Source organism: Chenopodium album, chromosome 1 (genome assembly GCF_948465745.1).
Source record: "Chenopodium album chromosome 1, dcCheAlbu1.1, whole genome shotgun sequence".
In the NCBI taxonomy this organism is placed as follows: domain Eukaryota; kingdom Viridiplantae; phylum Streptophyta; class Magnoliopsida; order Caryophyllales; family Amaranthaceae; genus Chenopodium; species Chenopodium album.
The window spans coordinates 83,639,157-83,661,518 of record NC_137834.1 but is presented as its reverse complement, the minus strand read 5'-3'; the positions used below and the strand labels follow the sequence as shown (position 1 = coordinate 83,661,518).

At 33.1% G+C, this 22,362-nt stretch overlaps 3 protein-coding genes across 3 annotated transcripts; all 3 read right to left on the bottom strand.

Moving 5' to 3' along the window:
• Positions 1-290: 290 nt before the first annotated feature.
• LOC145637121 (protein ASPARTIC PROTEASE IN GUARD CELL 1-like) lies at positions 291-2,221 on the bottom strand. The gene is made up of 2 exons (XM_081688624.1): positions 1,843-2,221; positions 291-961 (listed from the first exon to the last, which is right to left on the bottom strand). Exons 1-2 carry the CDS (start codon positions 2,219-2,221, stop codon positions 291-293), a joined length of 1,050 nt encoding a protein of 349 aa, XP_081544750.1.
• Positions 2,222-3,682: 1,461 nt separating this feature from the next.
• On the bottom strand, positions 3,683-5,970 carry LOC145637115 (aspartic proteinase nepenthesin-2-like). Its single transcript, XM_081688621.1, has 2 exons — positions 5,511-5,970; positions 3,683-4,338 (listed from the first exon to the last, which is right to left on the bottom strand). The coding sequence occupies exons 1-2, from the start codon at positions 5,968-5,970 to the stop codon at positions 3,683-3,685; spliced, it is 1,116 nt and encodes a 371-aa protein (XP_081544747.1).
• A 1,398-nt stretch (positions 5,971-7,368) lies between these two features.
• LOC145637108 (protein ASPARTIC PROTEASE IN GUARD CELL 1-like) lies at positions 7,369-9,225 on the bottom strand. Its single transcript, XM_081688618.1, has 2 exons — positions 8,850-9,225; positions 7,369-8,021 (listed from the first exon to the last, which is right to left on the bottom strand). The coding sequence occupies exons 1-2, from the start codon at positions 9,223-9,225 to the stop codon at positions 7,369-7,371; spliced, it is 1,029 nt and encodes a 342-aa protein (XP_081544744.1).
• Positions 9,226-22,362: the final 13,137 nt, after the last annotated feature.

Sequence of the window (22,362 nt, the reverse complement as noted above, 5' to 3'; positions counted from 1 at the left end):
AGAAAGAAATCCCTTACAAAAAGAGAAAACCAAACCAAAAAGGTAGAAAAAGAAACAGACAAAAGAAGAATAAAAAGACCCCTAGGGTGTTCTTAGGTTGGCATCAAGTAAATAAAATCTTAACATAAAAATTAGGGCGTTCTTCCGTCAAGTCAAGTAAACAAAATCCTAGAATAAAAAAAATACTTGTAGCAATTAGGGCATCAAGTATTGAATCCAAAACCTCTTATTTGAAATGTAAAAACATGAGTCACACTAACATACACAAGTTCTTCATATTATATGAAGTATTATTTCAAAAATACAAAAGGATTAGGGCATTTGATCGTATCATCAAAATACAAGAGTCCCTTATTAGGATCATGCCCAACATTAACATCAAGAAGTTGATTACTTCCAAGCATGGATATGGTGTCGTTTTGTCCGTTAAGTATACTTAAACATTGCAAGGTGGAACTGGGTATCTTATACCACATATTACTCTCCTTAATCTCTAACAAATAATTCTCGAACTCGAATCCTATAACAGGAGGTCTCCCATCAACAAACTTTCCACTCTCATAACATATTTCAAACTGTTGGGTACCATTGATCGTGTACTGGACCGGAGGACCAAACAATTGCACCATCTTCTTCATCATGACGTCGTAAGCCTCCGAGGTTAACCAAGTTGAGGGGGTGCCTGAGTCTACGATGAAGCCTCTTGTCCCGGATTTCGACATCTGGAATACTGATGGTGGCACATCTAACCTCTCATTATTCACTCCGATGGCAAGGACTTCAATATAATAAAAATCAGAGTTGTTGTTTCTCAACATTTTTACGGGTTGCCCTTGGATCCTTGCTTCAGGACCAAATAAGACGACATTGATTTGACTTAGGTCACTTGATATGCAGTACGAAAACTTTGGGTCATCTGCATATAGTTGTCTTGGAAGTGAGTCCTCATTGTTGTCTCCACCTGTATTATTTTACTCGTATTATGTTTGTCAATGTATAAAATCAATTGTAGTAGTGTTAAAAGTCAAAATATGTCAATTAATATGGAACCGAAGAAAAATAAAATTCACACGTCAAATAACATGTTAATTTATTACTTTATTCTTATTGGTGGTAAAATTTTGACAATTTATTTGTATGTTTATCTAGTCTAATATCTCTCTTAAATGCTTGTCAAAGTGGTGTGTTGCAAGTATATAAAAACGGAGGAAATATGTATCATTATAAATCTAAAATGATTCCACTTGATATTTCTTTATTGATTAGCGCATTCCCTTGATAGTTTTTCAAGTGTTACACTTTAATTGACACATAGTTTTAGGCAATTTAATCGACTTGAATAAATTAAGAGGTAAGTGGGATAGTTGAAGTATTAAACAATTGTAAAATAGAATAAAATAGTGAAGTTAAAACTTTATTGAAAAGTAATAAACGTGAGAGGCAAATATAATAAAAAAGTAGTAGTGGCTTTGAGTGAGAACGAGAGATATAATATTAAAATACAACTTGTTGTCCAAAAAAAAAAGTGTAATAATTAAAAACTTGAATGTATTTTGTATGTGTAACACTTAAAAAATCAGCATATAAAAGGTCAAAGTTTAGTCAAATAAGACAATTAAATTGATATGATAAAAAAATAGAAAGTTAAGGCCAAATCAAATATGAAAAAATAAATTCAAATCTCGAGGAAAAATTAGATTAAATAATCAAAAATAAAATAAACTAACCAGGGCCTAATAATTGGCCCGAGGATCAAAACCAGAGACCTGCGACAAATATGATATTTATAATGACTTTATGGTTCATTTACATACTGGTAATTAAGAATTAGAGAGCACGTACCTATAATCCCTGGCAATTTGGTGGTGTCAAGATAACTACACCCAAACCTGAATTGTGCCAATGTCATAAAATAACCGATTCTAAATGTGGTGTGATCCGTAGAAAGATACCCGGTAGTCCAATCTTCATCTTCATACGTAATATCAAATTTACACCCTTGTGTATCATCGTCACAACCTTTGATATACGGATACCCTTTTTCAATGTCGCACCTTTGCTCGTCAGTACAACTTATAATACGATAGCTAGCTGATTGTGTTTGGTTAAAGTAATCGTATCCCTCTAATCTTTCTATAGGCTGATTACATTTGAACCATGACAAACTACTTCCTGTGTCGAATAAACCATACACAATTTGCAGTGGATCACCCATATACATTTTTATTATATGTTCGCCTACTTCTCGTTTATATTTTACCTCACTCACTACGTTTGGGGACGCTGATGATAATTTTGAAAGACACCATGTCATGTAATGGTTTCGATCTAAGGTTATATTTGTTGTAGTTGATGGGATGGTAAGGTTGTTGGCTTCGAGTACTTGAGTGTAGAGTGGTGATTCGGGAGATAAGGGTGGGATTAATGGTGCAATTAAGCCTTTAGTAAGAGGAGAATAGGTAGCTAAATATATGATTGACAATGTGGTGAAAGATAGAATGTTGGAAAGCATTTTGATGCAATGGAATATAGCTAAAATTATATATGGTTGTAAATGAAAATTGAACGTATTTTTTAAAACTTTAAGTGCATATTGTGAAAACTTAGGTTCAATTGATACATATATGCACTGTACTTGTTAGTGATCACTTTACAGAAATAAAATGGATAGATTCAATTCATTTAAAATTTTGCTTATAAATGTATCCTAAAAATCAAAATGTATCTGTGTTTGATTTCCATAATTGAATACATTATGCTACTATCACAAGGAAATATTGGATGATGGGAATCGAAAAAGGAGGAAAGGAGTCAAAAATACTTAATTTAGAAGATCATCCAGCGGATTTTGTGATTAAAGCAAAGGAAACATATAACTTTTAAGTAAACATGGTTCACATTCATTTATAGTGGACCAGTAATATTAGTGGTCCATTGTTGATTTATGAAGGGGTTTTTATCAGTTTTAATCGATGGAAAGACCCTATACTTGTTTTTGTACAAAAATTTCAAATTTATAATAATGCTTTCTTCTTCAAAAGAACGGGTTTCCGATCTATTTCGAAAGATAATGGTTTTTCGATATCCATCGAAAGATAATGATTATCTCTTCTTTTCGAGAGAGAGATTTCTTAGTTTTAAATTTGTAATATTAAATATAATGGATTGTCATATAATTATTTCAAAGGATCATTAGATTGTTTCTCCAACAAGACATTGATTTCCAACGATATAAGCAAGAGGTATATTTCATAATGCAAGCTGACACCTACATGATGATTGTTGTTTTTATGAAAGGAAAATTTTGATTGATTAATACCTTATATATTTGTTAAAGTCAAATATTCTTTGTAAATATCATATGATTTTCTATTCATAAATTACTTTTACTATTAAAAAAAAACCTTAAGTAGGAGAATAAAAAACTTTATCAATCAATGTGACAAACAATCATCGTCATCATTTAAGTACTTAGGTTCGTTGGCATCAAGTACATGTAATCATAAAATTAAAAAGGGAATCAAGTAAATAAAAGCACAAAAAAAAAAAAAAAAAAAAAAAAAAAAAAAAAAAAAAAAAAAAAAAAAAATAAAAAAAAACTTTTAGCAAATTGGGCATCGATTATTGAATCCAAAACCTCCCATATGAAATGTAATTAAGAACATTTTGTTATATATCAAATCTAAATAAAAGGATTAGGGCATTTGATCTTATCAAAATACAAGGCTCCTTTATTAGGATCATACCCAACATTAACATCAAGAAGTTGATAATTTCCAAGGTAGGATATGGTGTCGTCCTTTCCATTAATTATTAGCAAACATTGCAAGGTTGAACTTGGAACCTTAAACCACATATTACTCTCCGCAATCTCAAGCAAATAATCCTCGAACTCAAACCCTATAACAGGCGGCGTTCCTTTTACAAACTTTCCACTCTCGTAACAAATCTCAAACTGTGCGTTACCTATTGTGTACTCGACTGGAGTACCAAACAATTGAACCATCTTCTTCATCATGGCGTCGAAAGCCTCCGAGGTTAACCAAGTTGAGGCGGTGCCTGAATCTATGACGAAGCCTTTTGTCCCGGAATCCGACATCTGGAATACTGTTGAATCCACATCTATCTCCTCATTATTCACCGTGACACCAAGGACTTCAATGAAATAATTATCATTGTTGTTGTTTCTCAACATTTTTACGGGTTGGCCGTGGATCCTTGCTTCAGGGCCAAAAAAGATGACATTGGTTTGAGTTAGGTCACTTGATATGCAGTATGAAAACTTGGGGTCGTCTGGGTTAAGTTGTCTTGGGAGAGAGTACTCATTGTTGTTTGCACCTGAATTTAACACATTACGTCAACTAATGTTTAAGAAAGTGATTTAGATTAGGTAAATGAATGAATTAAGTTATAAAATTTAAATCGTAATAACTCATTACTTATTATTGGTGTTACAAGTAAATAAAAACGGAGAAAGTACATTTTATATATGTGAATTTAATAAGACCCCACTCTGATATATTTTCTTTATTGATTAGCGTATATATATGGTCAATGTGTGGTCAAATAAAACTATTAAGTTTAATTTGATATGAGAAAAGAAAAAAGAAATTCAAATCAAGAAAAATAAGTTCAAATTCGTCCAGAAAAAGTAAGATCAGACTAGCCAAAATAAGGTAAACGAAACAGTACATGGCCTAATAATTGGTCAGGGGATCGAAACTAGAGACCTACGACAAATGTGATATTTATAATGCCTTTATGGTTCATTTTAATACTTCTTACATTCCTAAATAATTGACACGTTTGACTTTTTTCACTATTTATACTAACTTTGACCCTCATTTTTAGTAATGTATCTCCCTACTTTATAAAAAGTATAAAACTACTCTTATGAATAGTGTTATGCCATTTCTACCCTTTAAAATGTGTATTTATATATATATCCTCATTAATTATGTACAATTTTATTTTAATAAATAGTGTTTGGACAACTAAACCATATAAAATATATAGTTATTTACTTATTTGGCCTCATTAATGATAATTACCTCTTTCTTTTATCTATTAAAAATAATGTGTGAACTTTTATACCCGCATATATATATATATATATATATATATATATATATATATATATATATATATATATATATATATATATATATATATATATATATATATTCTCTCATTATGCTGCTAATAACTAAAATTTTAATGTAAGTCCAAACCGAAAGAGATTTCGAATATGGCTAATTATAGCGCTCACATAGCGCGCGTTTTCTACCTTAGTATAAAAAAAATATTTAGAAATATATTTTGAAATAGGTATTAATATAAGGTTTCATAATATCAACTTTTTGATATTTTTTTAACAATATTTAATCACAAACATTTCATATTAAACTAGTGTAATATATAGTGTATTAACATTTGTATCAAGTTTGACTGTGTTAATTATTTGAGAACGCAGAGATTAAATAAGAATTAGATCAGAAGAGCACCCGTACCTATAATCCCCGGCACTTTGGAGGTATCAAGATAACCACATCCAAACTTGAATTGCACCAATGTCTTAATATAACCGATTCTAAATGTCATGTCATCCATAGACAAATATCCGGTAGCCCAGTCTTTACCTGCATATGTAATATCAAATACACACCCTTCTGTTTTATCGCAACCTTTGATATACCGTTTGTTAGTGTTACACTTTTGCTGGTCACTACATCTTACAATACGATAGCTACCAGATTGTGTTTGGTTAAAGTACCAGTATTCAGGTTTATCAATAGGTTGATTGCATTTGAACCATGTCAAACTACTTCCCGTATCGAATTCTCCATACACCGTTTGTAGAGGATCACCCATATGCAGTTGTACTAAATGTCCACGAGTGTCTCTATTATAGCCTACCTCACTCACTTCGTTTGGGGATATCGATGATAATTTTGAAAGATACCATGTCATGTAATGATTTCGATCTAAGGTTATATTTGATGTAGTTGATGGGATGGTGATGTTGTTTGCTTCAAGTACTTCAATGTAGAGTGGTGATTCAGGAGATAAGGGTGGGATTAATGGTATAATTAAGCCTTTAGTAAGAGGGGGAATGGAAGATAAAGAGATAATTGATAATATGGTGAAAGATAGAATGTTGGAAAGCATTTTGATGTGAAGAAAAATTGCTAGAATTATTTCTGGTTGTGTATGAAATTCAAATGAATAATTTTATTTTTTTTTTTATTTAAAAAAAAACAACTTTAAGAGCATATTGTGAAAAGTTGGCTTTAGTTGATATGTATATATAATCACCTATAGTAATATTTAAAATGGATAGATTCAATTCATTTAATAATTATGTTTTTATCACAACGAAATATGGGATTATGAGAATCGGAAAATAAAAAAGGAAAGAAATCAACCATATTTATTTCAGAAGATCATAATCAAGCTAATTATGTGGAGACAAGTGAGATCATCACGACTATTAATTATCGTTGGATTGTCTCTCCAACCATTATCCTACAATTATAAAGTCATTGATATCAGATGTTTATATTTGCCGTGATAGTGCAAGATCCACCAAACAAAGGAAAATAACTAAATTTGGCTTCGAGTATTTGTGTGTAGAGTGGTGATTCTGGAGATAATGGTGGGATTAATGGTGCAATTAATCCTTTTATTAAGAGGGGAAAAGGAAGCTAAAGAGATGATTGATAATATGGTGAAAGATAGAATGTTGGAAAGCATTTTGATGCAAAGGAAAATAGCTAAAATTATTGGTGTGTATTTGTTTTAAAATTAAAAAAAAAAAAAAAAAAAACTTTTAAGGCTCTGTTTGATTCACCTTAATTTTGCTGAACTGAAACTATTTTTACTGAACTTAAATTATTTTTACTGATTTTCTATTATAATTCTTCTTTAAGAAAACTGAATTTTACTGAACTGAAATTAATTTTACTGAACTGAAATTATTTTTACTTAATATTATTTTTTTTAAGGTGAATCAAACAGGGCCTGATTGTGAAAACATAACTTCAATTGATACATTTATACAATAGTTAGTGATCACTTTTAAAAATTAAAATGGATATGTTCAATTTATTTAAAATGATTCGTATAATCATATCTAAAAAATCAAAATTTATCAATGAACGTGACAAACTATCACCGTCAATTAAGTACTTAGGTTCATTGGCATCAAGTAAATAAAATCATTAAAAATAAAATAAGGGCATCAAGTTAATAAAAGCACAAAATTAAAAATACTTGTAGAAAATAGGGCAGGGCATCAAGTATTGAATCCAAAGCCTCCCATTTGAAATGTATGAACATTAATTACACTAATTAACATGTACAAGTACTTCATATTGTAGGGCATAAGAGCTTATCAAAATACAAGAGTCCCTTATTAGGATCATACCCAACATTAACATCAAGAAGTTGATAATTTCCAAGGGTGGATACCTTGTCGTCCAGTCCGTTAAATATTAGCAAGCATTGCAAGGTTGAACTTGGAACCTTATACCACATATTTTTCTCCTCAATCTCTAGCAAATAATTCTCGAACTCAAATCCTATAACAGGCGGCCTCCCATTTACAAACTTTCCACTTTCGTAACATATCTCAAAATGTACGTCACCCTGGACGGTGTATTGAACTGGAGGACCAAACAATTGCACCATCTTCTTCATCAAGGCGTCGTAAGCCTCTGAGGCTAACCAAGTTGAGGCGGTGCCTGAGTCTATGATGAAGCCTCTTGTCCCGGATTCCGACATCTTGAATACTGATGGTGGCACATCTAACCTCTCATTATTCACTCCGATGGCAAGGACTTCAATATAATAAAAATCATAGTTGGGGTTTGTTAACATTTTTACGGGTTGGCCTTGGATCCTTGCTTCAGGACCTAATAAGATTACATTGATTTGACTTAGGTCACTTGATATGCAGTACGAAAACTTGGGGTCATCTGCGTACAATTGTCTTGGGAGAGAGTACTCATTGTTGTTTGCACCTGAATTTAACACTTTGTGTCAACTAATTTTTAAGAAATTAATCAAATTGATTAAGTTAGTTAAATGGATGAATTATGTTATAAAATTTAAATGACTTATCACTTATTTATTACTAGTGGTTAAATTTTGTTGATTAATTTATTTGTTTATATAGTCTAATATCTAAATTGCGTGTCAAAATGATGTGTTACAAGTAAATAAAACGGAAGAAGTGTATATTATTGTTAATCTAATAAGACCCTACTTCGATTTTTTTTTTTATTGATTATCGTATATATAAGGTCAAAACTGGTCAAATAAGACTATTAAATTAGATTTGATATGATTGGAAAAATAATAATATTTGATCATATCTGATTAGAAAAAATAAGTTTAGATTCGTTTAGAAAAATAAGTTTAGCTTAGATTAGATTTAATTTGTCAAAATATTGTAAATTAAACAAAACCTAATAATTGGCTCGGGGATCAAAACCAGAGACCTACAATAAACCTAACATTTACAATGCCTTTATGGTTCATTTACATACTTCCTCCATTTTTGAATAATTGACACGTTTGACTTTTTTCACTATTTATATAATGAAATTAACCGATGTGTTTTAGTTTTGTATAAAAATAATAAATTTTATCAAAAATATATTGCGAAATAGGTATTAATATAAGGTTTCATAATATCAAATTTTTAATATTTTTTTTTTCAATATTTAATCATATATATTTATATTTAAGATCAAACTAATGTAATAATATATCGACATTTGTGTGAAATTTGGCAGTGCCAATTGTTTAGGAACAGAGAGAGTAATTAAGAATTAGAGAGAACTTACCTATAATCCCCGGCGATTTGGTGGTGTCAAGAAAACTGCATCCAAACCTGAATTGTATCAATATCTTAACATAACCAATTCTAAATATGATTCGTTCCATAGACAGATATCCGGTAGCCCAGTCTTTATCTGCATATGTAATATCAAATAAACACCTTGTTTCTTTGTCGCAACCTTTAATAAACCATTTGTACTTATCAGTGTTACACTTTTGCTTGTCATTACAGCTTACAACTTGATAGCTAGATGATCGTGTTTGGTTAAAGTACCAGGTTTTTGGTTTATCAATAGGCTCCTGGTTGCATTTGAACCATGACAAACTACTTCCTGTGTCAAATAAACCATACACCGATTGTATTGGAGTACCCATATTCATTTTTACTATGTGTCCACGTGTGTCTCGATTATAACCTATTGAACTCACTGTGTTTGGGGATTTCGACGATAATTTTGAAAGATACCATGTCATGTAATGGTTTCGATCTAAGGTTATGTTTGTTGTAGTTGATGGAACTGTGATGTTGTTGGCTTCGAGTACTTCAGTGTAGAGTGGTGATTCGGGAGATAAAGGTGGGATTAATGGTGCGATAAAGCCTTTAGTTAGAGGGGGAAAGGAAGCTAAAGAGAAGATTGATAATATAGTGAAAGATAGAATATTGGAAAGCATTTTGATGCAAAGAAAAATAGCTGAACTTATTGGTGTGTATTTGTTTTAAAGGAAAAAAAAAAAAAAAACTTTTAAGTGCATATTGTGAAAACTTAGCATCAATTGCTACATTTATACACTAGTTAGTGATCACTTTTAAAAAAATAAAATGGATAGATTCAATTCATTTAAAATGGTTCGTATAATCGTATCTAAAAAATCAAAATGTATCTATGTTTGATTTCCTTAATTGAATATATTAGTTTTTATCACAAGAAAATATGGGACAGTTCGTATAATCATATCCAAAAAATCAAAATGTATTTGTGTTTGATAATAAAATATCTCAAGGAAATATGGGATAGTTCGTTTAATCATGTCCAAAAAGTCAAAATGTATTTGTGTCTGATTTCCCTAATCAAATATATTATGTTTTTATCTCAAGGAAAAATATGTGATAGTTCGTTTAATCATATCCAAAAATTCAAAATGTATTTGTATCTGATTCTCCTAATCAAATACAGAGTATATTGTATTTTTATCTAAAGGAAATATGGGATGGTTCATATAATCATATCCAAAAAAATCAAATATATTTGTGTTTGATTTTCCCAAATTAAATGCACTATGTTTTTATCGGATATATATATATATATATACTACTTTTGTGCCCCGGCGATGCCCGGGTTGTTTATGGACTTTTAAGATAAAATTATACTACCTCCGTTAATTGTTATGTGCAACTTTAAAATATTTTATATCTCTCAAATAATACCCCAAAATTGCACATAACATTTAACGGAGGTAGTATTATAATTCAATTTGATTGAAAATAGAATTCTAAATTAACTTTTTTTGCTACAAAGTCAATCTATATTTATCCAACGTGGTACGATACTTGGCGAAAAATTAAAACGCTAAATGATGTTGTCTTGTGGCCTAATTATAAATTTATTATTTGGTATTTTATCGAAAATATAACTCTAAACTAATAATCTTATTCTAAAATTCTGTTCTAATTTGATTGAAAATAGAATTCATACCTAATTTTTTTTTTTATCTTATGAAATGTATCCAAGGTGGCGCGACACTTGACGTTTTTTTATCATATGAAGTTTATTTAAATCTATCCAAGGTTGCGCGACACTTGGCGAAAAGTTGGAATGTCAAGTGTCGCTATTTCGTGACCTGGCTAAAAGTTTAGCTTTATATATTAGTTATATGATATATATATATATATATATATATATATATATATATATATATATATATCATCATCATGCGGATTTTGTAGGGCCAAGTAAGAAGCTAAACCAGAGTATATTATTGTAGAGAAAGTAGTTCATAATCTGTAGGGAATATCTCAAGCGTTAATCCCCTAGCTTGAACCTCATTGTGATCATACACTAAAGTACGGTGGCGTCCAAAGGGAAAGAAGATAGAGTAAAAGAGTCGCCAACAAGTTTTTTTAGGAACTTGTAAACCGTTCACGAGGTGAAGGTTACACCCCTTAACGATCCAGGAGATCGTCAACTCCATAAGGTCTTGAACCATGACTGGTAGTTTGGGGATGAAGGTACAAATCCAATCTAAAAGAGATTGAACCTGCCCTAATAATAGGCCTCTACTTTATTCTGATCGTATTCATGTGCGTTTTCTGACTAACATGCAATCAATAGGTTAACCCTAAACCTGTTTATCTATGTTGGTTGAATATTAATGCACAAATAAAACTATTATTGGCGATCACTTGAACTATAATCATATTAACCCTAAACAAGATTATTAATTATCTTATTAAGCGTGATTACAAGTACAAATTCCCTTTAAACATGCATAAAAGGTGTGATCAAGCAATAACAATAAATATAATCAAGCAACATAATAAATTAAAATAATAATTATAATCATCATGATCATAAATTATAACAATTATAATCATAATTAACATAATCATGTTAAAGCATAATAACAATAGCAAGATCCTAGGCATGATACTAACAAGATTAATAACAAACCCTAGCATGTCACTAAACAATAAAAATCAAAGTTTTAACCCTAACATGATACTAACAATCATAAATATTAGGAAGAACATAAAAGACATCATACTTTTAATCATACTAAATATTAAAGTTACCCTAGACATGATACTAGGAATTTATTGTTGTCACCCTAATTTAAACATCAAATTAAGGAAAACATCCTAACATGATACTAGGAATCATAATAACAACCTAAGCATGATTTCTACATCATAATATCAATTAAATAATTAAAGTACTTACTTGGATGCCTCGTATCTCTTTCTAATAACAAAATACACACGTTAGTAACTTTAAGGAAAATAATAATTAAAACAAATTAAATTAAATAATTATTAAAAGAGAGATTTGGGACCGAACCCTCTGAAATTAAACCTTTCACGTCTAGGGCGAAGGCAACTTCGAATATGGTTAGGTGTATCTAAGTCTTGCGAATGCGGAATTTTGTATTTGAGAAAAGACTAGTTTATAAAAGAGAGAGAGAGAGAGTAATCAAGAGAATCTTGATGAGAGTTGGTGATTATTGATGAGAATTGATGAATGAAAACGGAGTTTTTAGAACGCTATTTATAAAGAAAATCAGCCGAAAAGATAAAAATTCAAAACAGAGTTCTAACGCACATAAAACTTGATTAGCGTCGACGCTGGCAATTAGCGCCAGGCACCAAGCCTTAGCGCCAGGCGTTAATGCTTAGCGTCAAGCGCTAATAATCAGTTTCACGCGTTTTTGTTTTTATCATATCTTTTGATCCAAAAGTTGAAATAAAGCATATAATATGTCGTTGGAAAGATCTTGAAGTCTACTTTCGAACCCAATTTGAATCAGATTAAAATATTTTGTAGATAAAAAGATATGGCCGAAATAGTGGAAGAGTGTCAGTTTTGGATAGAGTTTCGTGTCTCATTCATATCTTTTTCGTTATAACTCGGATTTAATATTATAATATATCATTGGAAAGATAATTTCAATACCTATCCAATCATATAAAATTTGGATAAATATTATGAGTCACGAAAATAAAATCTGAATATATTCCACTTCGTATAAAACAAGGATTCTCAAAAAGAGTAGTTTTATTCAATTTCAAACTCTTTAAAACATAATTATCAATCGTAATTCCATTAAGATTTAAAAGAACCTTCTAGAGTATTCTAGAAGACTATAATAAATCCTAATACCTTTAGGAATGATAATTAATAATAGGCCCTCCCCTAGATCATTGGGCCGCATATAAAAACCAAATCGGGCTCAGTTTAGTATTTTGGCCATAACTTCCTCATTATTCATCATAATTGGGCTTATAATATATCGTTGGAAAGGTCTTTTCAAGCCCTATCCAACTACACAATTATTTGACCCTTATCATGGACCAAAATAAACTGGAATGCACGTTTTTCATAAATAAGGTAAGAAAAGAAATATTTTCAAAAACAGAAAGAAGAGATATTTTAATAAAAACATCCTCATCACTAGACTTTTTCACACTTTCGCTTTGTTTGATAATCAAATGACGTGAAAGGTATTCATCACTGGGTTTATTTTTGGGGAGACACAAATGGGTGTCTACATAATCACACTGTTATTTTGGAATTAAGGTTATTTATTATTATTTTTTTTCATCTTAAATTACTATCAATGGATTTAATCATATGGTTTCTTATTTAATTATTACACCTACCAACGTATAACATATTGTTTTAAACAAAAGATAATTACTCCCTCTGTTACATATTACTCGCAACAATTACTATAAATAGACGGTACGTATTACTCGCAACAAACTTTTTTCTTTTCTATTGTGGTAAGTTTTGTTGTGTGATTTTACAACATTACCTTACTTTTTTTTAACATCCCAATTAAACTATTGATTATATCTTATTAACTTAAACCCTTTCATTGATTATTTTAACCATTTCTACCAAAATCATTCCCCTTCCATCTAAATTCATCATCACCTTCATTGGCAACACTAGTAGAATAAAGTAAATGAGCAGCCCCAAATGGCAAGCGGTTATTGAATTCCGCTTCCAAAAATACCCAAAAAAATTAAACAAGCAAACGACAAGCGATTTTGGCTGAATCGCTTGCAAAATTGTAAATGGCAAGAGGTTTGAACATTGAACCGCTTGCCATTTGCTAAAAAATCCCTTAAAAATTAAAACCCCATCTCACGCCCCTTATTCTCTCTCCTCTCTCCCCTTTCCCCTTCATTTCTCACGTTCTTTCTCCTTTCATTTCTTAGTTCGCTCTCTCTCCTCCCAAGCCTCACTTCTCTCTCCTTTCTCCCCTCCATTCACGGCTCACTTCTATCTCCTCTTCCCCCTCCATTCTCACGCCCTTTCCTTTTCCCATCTCCTTCGCTTTCCTCTCTCCTCTTATCACCTACCACAACAACGACGAGCCTCATTTAGATCTAATCGGAGCACCACCGACCGACCGCCGAGCATACAACCGAGCAACCTCCCACGCCTCACTTCTCTCTCCTTTCTCCCCTCCATTCAAGGTATGTTCCCTATTTTTTCATTTATTTTGTTTTTTGAGATTTCTTTTTGAAATTTTATGGTGATGGGTTGGTGCATCTTTTTTTTATTTTCAGCCGACTTTGATTCGGGTAGGGGTTTTCGTGGGGTTCGTGGTGGGTGAGGTAGGTTTTTTTTGTTGTTAAAGGTGGTTGCACTAGTAGAAAATACTTAATGGGAAGCGGTTCAAAATCGCTAATGGGAAGCGGTTTTGAACCGCATGCCCTTAGGGGGCTTGCCATTGGCCATTTAAATGGTAAGCGATTCTAAACCCTTGCCATTTGTAGTTAAAGGGTAGCGGTTCGTTTTGGCGCCAACCCGCTGCCCATTATAGCTATAAACGACCCCCCACCCACCAAACCCTCACCGAAACCACGACCCTACTCACCAAAACCAGATCCCCACCCAAACCACGACCCCACCCACCAAAACCCTCATCGAAACCACGACCCCCACCAACCAAAACTAGATTCTCACCCAAACCACGACCCTAACCCAGACCACGACCCCCACCCACCAAAACCAGATCCCCACCCAAACCACGACCCCCACCTACTAAAACCAGACCCCCACCCAAACCACGACCCCCACCCACCACGACCCCCACCAAAAATCAAATTAAAATCAAAATTAAAATCGAAATAAAAAATAGAACCTTAGACCCACCTTAAAAAAAAAACCATCTAACCCACCACGATCTCCACCCAAACCAGATCCGCGACCATGAAAACGCCGATTTTGGCTTGAAATTATGGTTTTAAAGGTCAAATTCGACCATAAAAACTCTAGATCTAGAGTTTTCATGGTCGAATATAACCTAAAAAACTTGAACACCCACACGCATGCACGAATTTTCTCGAAATTGTACTCGAAATTGTCCTCGAAATCTGCTTGAAATTTTACTTGGGGTTTTGGTCGAATTTGCTCGAAATTATCCTTTCGTGGTTCGAATTCGTGAAGATGAAAAAGAACGAAGAAAAAGAGAAAGTGAAAGAAGAGAGGAGCGAAGGACAGAGAAGAGAGAAGGAGATCGGAGATGAAAAGGGAAGAGAAGAGGGGAGAGAGGGAGAATGGGAGATATGGAAGAGGACAGAGAGAGAGCAGCGAAAATGAAAGTAAAGAAATAGGAGAGAGAATCGAGAAATGAAGGGAGGGGTGGGCATGTACAAGTACTATTAGTTTTAGGGTTTTTTTTTAAATGGCAAGCGGTTTGGGGTTGAACCGCTTACCAATATATCTAATGGCAAGCGGTTCAACCCTATACCGCTTGTCATTATATATATATTGGCAAGCGGTTTGTGCCAAAACTGCTTGCCATTCAATATTAGAGGTTTTTTTTATTAAAAAATTTGGTAAATGGCAAGCGGATTTTTAAAACCGCTTGGCATTTGGGGCTTCCCATTACGTTTTTTCTACTAGTGTTAGTGGTGGTCATATGTGAAAGGGGACTGAGGGGTGGTGTTGCGCGTGGATGAGGACTGATGGTAGGTGGTGCGTGGCTGAGTGGTGCGTGTTGGTACATGGTGCGTGCTTTGGCTCTTGAACAAGAGCAACAACAAAAATAAATTTTATTGAATTTATCATTGATTAATTAATTTATGTTTTTTTAAGGGAATTAATTTATGTATTTTGATGGAAATGTAAATTTTTTTTACATGGAAATGTAATATTCAACAAATGATTAATGAAAAATTGAAAATAGTTATGTTTATAAATATTTAAGTTCTTGTGTATCAATTTAATTGATAAAAAACAATTTTTTAATTTATTATTATTATAGGTGTAATGGGAAGCGGTTCAGCCAAAATCGCTTGCCATTACCTTTAAATGGGAAGTGGTTTTGAACCGCTTGCCATTTAATTAAATGGACAATGGCAAGCCCCCCAGGTGCAAGCGGTTCAAAAAGCGCTTCCCATTAGGGTTTTGAACCGCTTGACATTTATTATTTTCTACTAATGCAACCACCACCACCACTACGCTATTTACCCAGACCGGTCTCCACCGCATCCATGGCGATCACTATCGTCGCCGGAACTCACTACCGACGTCCCGTTGCTGTTTTGTTGTTGTTTGTCGCCGGAACTCTTTTTCTCTCTCTCCTCTTCTTGCTATTATGTCATTGCCTCTAAAGCTTAAATTTGACCAATTAAAGCTTAAATTGACTATAGAGAAGGCATTAGTTTGTCATTTACATCCATTTCGTCGGTTCGTGGGTTGTGGGTTTTGGGGTTCTAGGTTCGCGTTCGGGGTTATGGGTTCAAGGCTTTGGGGTTATAGGTTCGAGTTGATCAGGGTTGTGGGTTATGGTTTTTGGGGTTCTGGGTTCGAATTCGAGGTTGTGGGTTTTGGGGTTCTGGGTTCGAGTTGTGGGTTTTAAGGTTCTGGTGGTGGGTGGTTTTGTGGTACTAGGTGGTGGTGTTGGGTGGTTTCGCGGTGCTAGATGCTGGTGTTGGGTTGTTTCGTGGTGCTAGGTGGTGGTGGCCCGGTGTTCGTGAATTCATGGTGTTGGGTTGTGAGCTTTGATTTATTTTATTTTTTTTAAGTTGGATTAACACTTAAGTGTATACCCTTATTTTTCATTAATCATGCTTTCAATATTTTTCCTAGGAGTCCTCAATCTCCTAGTTTGTTGCGAGTAATTCGTAACGGAGGGAGTATAAAAGTTTAGGGGATATACGACATGTGGTCTTTTCTAAATACAAGGACTCATTGTTACGATCATACCCAACATTAACATCAAGAAGCTGCAAATAACCAAGAATGGATATTAAGGACTTTTTTTTTGAAATACTATTTAACAATGCAAACCAAAGTATTTGTAGTTGCCCATTGTTCTCCATAATTTACCATCTTCAAACTCATAAATTAGACCATTCTGAAATTAAAGTCCAATCATAGGCTTCCCTTAAAAAGAAAAATGTAACAAATGTTTGTAATTTATACATAAAAATAAGTATAGTCTAATTCACTTTGACTAATGTTTGTGATTTATACATAAAGATAAGTATTTGATTCTATTACTACGTAATCTGAAATGGTTAAGTAACTATGGTTATAGGAGTCAAAACTTAGGCGCTGTTTTGTTCACCTTATTTCAAGAAAAATAAGTTCTAATAAGGGTTAATAATAAGTTCTAATAAGTTCAGGAAATATAAGTTTAGATAAATTGTGATAAGGATTAATCAAGGCTACCCAAGTTCAATTACAACTAAAATAAGTTATAATAAAGACTAATAAATTCAGATAAGATCAAATAAGTTCTGATAAGTAAAAATCAGGTTAATAGGAATTATACAACGCACCATTAGCTTGAAAATTATTACAAGTTTCAACAATCACAATTTGCATTCAAGTAACTCAAAATTAAATCAAAACATTACAGTAGATAATACTCCCTCCGTTATGGTAAACATTTCGGAAATTTTTATTTCTGGGCAAAAAAAAAGTCAAAATTTTCCAAAATTAAAGGCTAATATCCACGTTTTTTTAGACTTTTCAAAGGTTTCGGGGCCTGGTACGGTGTCGAAAAGTCAAAAAAGCCGTTTTTTTAGACATTTCAAAGGTTTCGAAGGCCTGGTGTCGAAAAGTCTTAAGATTTTAGGGATACATCTTCGGGTCATATAATGCCGTTTAGAACCATATGTGATCATTAAATAATGTCATAAATGTTCGTGATAGGCTTGATTTAAAGAAATCGATGCAAATTGTAAATCGGTAAATTGGCCGTTTAAAAACAAATTATAGGGTTCCACCCACCCAATTGGACTCTCGGAGGGTATTAGGGACCATGGTCAAAATTTCGGCAATTTTTATTTTCGGGCGATAAAAATTCAAAAAATTCCAAAATTAAAAGCCAAGATCCACGTTTTTTAAGAAATATTAGAGGTTTCGAGGCCCAGTGTCGAAAAACCTTTAAATTTTATGAGATAAATCTTAGAGTCATATAATGCCGTTTAGAACTATATATGATCATTATCTGTTGTCATAAATCTTCATATATGGTAGGCTTGAGTTAATGAAATCGATGCAAGTTGTAAACTAGTAAATTAGTCGTTTAAAGGAAAATTGGATGGTTCCACCCAGCATTCAATTGGAATCCAGGAGAGTATTAGGGACCATGGTAAACATTTCGGCAATTTTTATTTCCGGGTTAAAAAAAAGTAAAAAAAAATTCCAAAATTAAAGGCTAATATCTACGTTTTTTGAGAAATTTTGGAGGTTTCAAAAAGTCTTGAAATTCCAGGGGATAAATCTCGGGGTCATATAGTGCTGTTTGGAACCATATATGATCATTATATGTTGTCATAAATGTTCGTGATAGGCTTGAGTTAATGAAATAAGTGCAAGTTGTAAATCGGTAAATTGGTCGTTTAAAGGCAAATTGGATGGTTACACCCACCTAATTGGACTCCCTGAGGGTATTAGAGACCATAGTAAAAATTTAACAATTTTTATTTTCGGTCGAAAAAAAGTCAAAAATTCCAATTTTGAAGTCTAATATCCACGCTTTTTAAGAAATTTTGAAGGTTTCGTGGCCCGATGTTGAAAACTCTTGAAATTTTAGGGAATACATGTCGGGGCATATAATATCATTTGGAACCATATATGATCATTATTTGTTGTCATAAGTGTTCGTGGTAGGCTTGAGTTAATGAAATCGGTGCAAGTTGTAAACCGGTAAATTGGTCGTTTAAAGGATAATTGGATGGTTCCACCCATCAAAATGGACTCCCGGAGGGTATTATCTAGGTATCATTGTAAAAATTTTAGCAATTTTTTATTTCCGGGCGATATAAACTCAAAAAATTCAAAAATTAAATTCACACATTTTGCGAAATTTTGGAGGTTTCGAGACCCGGTGTTGAAAAGTCTTCAAATTCTATGGGATACATTTCGCGGTCATATAATGCTGTTTGGAACCATTTATAATCATTATATGTTGTCATAAATGTTCGTGGTAGGTTTAAGTTAATGAAATCAGTGCAACTTGTAAACTGGTAAATTGGTCGTTTAAAGGCAAATGGGATAGTTTAACCTACCAATTGGACTCCCAGAGGGTATTAGGGACCATTGTAAAAATTTTGGATATTTTTATTTCCGGGAAAAATAAGTCTAAAAATTCCAAATTGTAGTCTAATATCCACGCTTTTTTGAAAATTTTTGGAGATTTCTGGGCGCGGTTTCGAAAAGACTTGATATTTTAGGAGATACATCTCGAGGACATATAGTGTCGTTTAAAATCATATATGATCATAATATGTTGTCATAAATGTTCATGGTAGGCTTAAGTTAATGAAATCGGTGCATGTTGTAAATCGGTAAATTGGTCATTTAAAAGAAAATTGGATGGTTCCACCCACCCAATTAGACTCCCGGAGGATATTAGGTACCATGGTAAACATTTCGGCAATTTTTATTTTCGGGCGAAAAAAAGTCAAAAAATTCCAAAATTGAACTAATATCCATGCTTTTTAAGAAAATTTTGAGGTTTCTGGGCCCGGTGTTAAAAAGCTTTGGGATTTTAGAGGATACATATCGGGGTTATATAATACTGTTTTAAACCATAAATGATCATTATACGTTGTCATAAATTTTCGTGGTAGGCTTGAGTTAATGAAATCAGTGCAAGTTGTAAACCGATAAATTCGTCATTTAAAGGTAAATTAGATGGTTACATCCACCTAATCGGACTCCCGGAGAGTATTAGGAACCATGGTAAACATTTCGGTAAATTTTATTTACAGGCGAAAAAAGTCAAAAACATTCAAAAATTTAAGGCTAATATCCACGCTTTTTGAGAAATTTCTCATGTTTCGAGGCCTGGAGTCAAAAAACATTGAGATTTTAGGGTATACATCTAGGGTCATATAATGTCGTTTGGAACCATATATGATCATTATATGTTGTCATAAATGTTCGTGGTAAGCTTGAGTTAATGAAATCGGTGCAAGTTGTAAACTGGTAAATTAGTCGTTTAAAGGCAAATTGGATGGCTCCACCCAATCAATTGGACTCCCAAAGGGTATTAGGGACCATGGTAAAATTAAGGCAATTTTTATTTCCGGGTTAAAAAAATTAAAAAAAATTCCAAAATTAAAGGCTATATCCATGCTTTTTGAGAAATTTTGAAGGTTTCGAAAAGCATTAAAATTTTAGGGTATAAATCTCGGGGTCATATAATTCCGTTTGGAACCATATATGGTCATTATATGTTGTCGTAAATGTTAGTTTGTGCTAGGCTTTAATTAATGAAATCTGTGCAAGTTGTAAATTGAAAATTGGCCGTTTAAAGGCAAATTGGATGGTTACACCCACCTAATTGGACTCCCGAAGGGTATTAGGGACCATAGTAAAAATTTCGGCAATTTTTATTTACGGTCGAAAAAAAGTAAAAACAATTCCAAATTTGAAGTCTAATATCCACGCTTTTTAAGATATTTTGGAGGTTTCGGAGCTCGGTGGCATGTTGAAAACTCTTAAACTTTAGGGAATACATCTCGGGGTAATATAATTGAAGGAGTTATGTCTTCGATAAGTGCAATTACTAGATATATCAAGGATCACTATTATGGAGATAATAAGTTCATTCTATAGGGTCGTCAATGTTTGGTGCTAGATATGACAATTGATCTTTGGGCTAGCTTAATAGCCCAAAGCCTTATAGAATGGATCCTACAAGGTCACACATAAGAGTATTGGGTTAAACAAGTTAGAGGCCCATTATTGGGCCTCATGAGTTCATGACATACCACATTGATATTTGGGCTTGGAGAATTAGAAGAGTCTAATGGGTTTTGGACATGACATGGTTTTATTTCTAGATACGATCTATAAATATAAACCATGCCCAGGGTTGCATGACAGAACAATTGACATACAGTAAATTGTCACACAAGCAACCAAGCATCCCAAAACCCTAATTCTCTCTCTCTCTATTCGGCCCTCACTCTCTCTCCTCCCTGACCATACGGCTCTCCCTTGTGGGCGGCGCGTGTGGTGGCGCGTGGGTGGTGGTGTGGTGTGTTCGTGACTCGGATCTCCGTTGAAGGTTGATTGAAGCGTTCAGTCACAACTAACTAGCATTAGTGGAGGTTTAATCCGTGCTCGTGGACTAAGTAGAGGAATCACACGTGGGGTTCTTGTTCTCCTTATTGTTCTTGCTCGATCACTTATGGAATCACGCTTCAAAGGTATTATTCTTACTCTTTATGTGTTATGCATGAGATCCTTGGTTAGGTGCTATATGAATATGATTCATGATTATTTCCGCTGCGTAGTACCTATAATCCCCTACAGTGGTATCAGTTAGCCTCTTGCAATTACATATATTGAGTATTAAACCTTTGTTGATCCATAATTTTAATTCAATTAGGAGGGAGAATAATTTAATTATTGGTCAATTATTATATTAAATGTGATTTAACAATATAGAATCATTAAAGATGTTTAATTTGCTCCATATTAGCCCTAAAAAGATCCGAAAATTGCCCTATCAAGTTCAAAAAATTCGAAACCCCCCCCCCCTTAATATTTCGAAAATTTCGAAATCAAGAACCCTAATTTATGAAATTTGTGTTTTGATTTTGATTTAATTCGAAAGTTTTATGTTTAAAGAATTTGATCTAATTGATTTCGTGATAAATTATGAATTTTTTATGATCAACCTATTTAATTTAAAAGTTAAATTGAATTGGGATTAAATTCATGAAGAACCCTAATTTTAAAATTGAATATGATTTAATTTTAAAATTGGATGGACCACATTAATTTTATTTTTAATAAAAATGTTTTGTTTTAAATTAAAAAAAAAAAAAAAAAGGTATTAAGGTGCGGCAGCCGTGGCTGGGTGGCGCAGCCACGGCGACTGCCGCACCGGTGGTGGTCCAGGAGGGAGGGTGGGTTGGGCACGGGTCAGTCAAGGGGGCAGCGCAGCAGTGCACCACCCCGATGTGTGTGCTGCTGCTGCTGTCCGGGCGTCGCTGCAGGGGCAACGCACACCGCAAGGTGTGCGGCCACCGTGGCCGGCTTCGGCTGGCCACACCACGGTGGCTGACGCGGTTTTTCAAAAAATAATAAAAAAAAATTTCACTTTATTTTGAATAAAATCAGTTTTCAAAATTAAAATTAAAAAGATAAGTTTTGATTTTGAAAAGATAATTAACAAAATTAAAGTTGTTAATTTTGTTAAGATAGGATAATTATGGAGCAAAAGATTCTATTTGGATAATAATTGATTAAATAATATGATTATCCCATAATTATTTTAGGATATTAATTGATTTAAAATATGTGATTGGCAAGT

Coding starts and splice junctions, on each gene's coding strand:
- LOC145637121 (XM_081688624.1), bottom strand. CDS start 2,221: ATGTATATGGGTGATCCACTGCAAATTGTGTATGGTTTATTCGACACA. Junction 962..1,842: donor CAAATTGCCAGGGATTATAG/GTACGTGCTCTC, acceptor AAAATAATACAG/GTGGAGACAACAATGAGGAC.
- LOC145637115 (XM_081688621.1), bottom strand. CDS start 5,970: ATGACATGGTATCTTTCAAAATTATCATCGATATCCCCAAACGAAGTG. Junction 4,339..5,510: donor CAAAGTGCCGGGGATTATAG/GTACGGGTGCTC, acceptor TGTTAAATTCAG/GTGCAAACAACAATGAGTAC.
- LOC145637108 (XM_081688618.1), bottom strand. CDS start 9,225: ATGAATATGGGTACTCCAATACAATCGGTGTATGGTTTATTTGACACA. Junction 8,022..8,849: donor CAAATCGCCGGGGATTATAG/GTAAGTTCTCTC, acceptor TGTTAAATTCAG/GTGCAAACAACAATGAGTAC.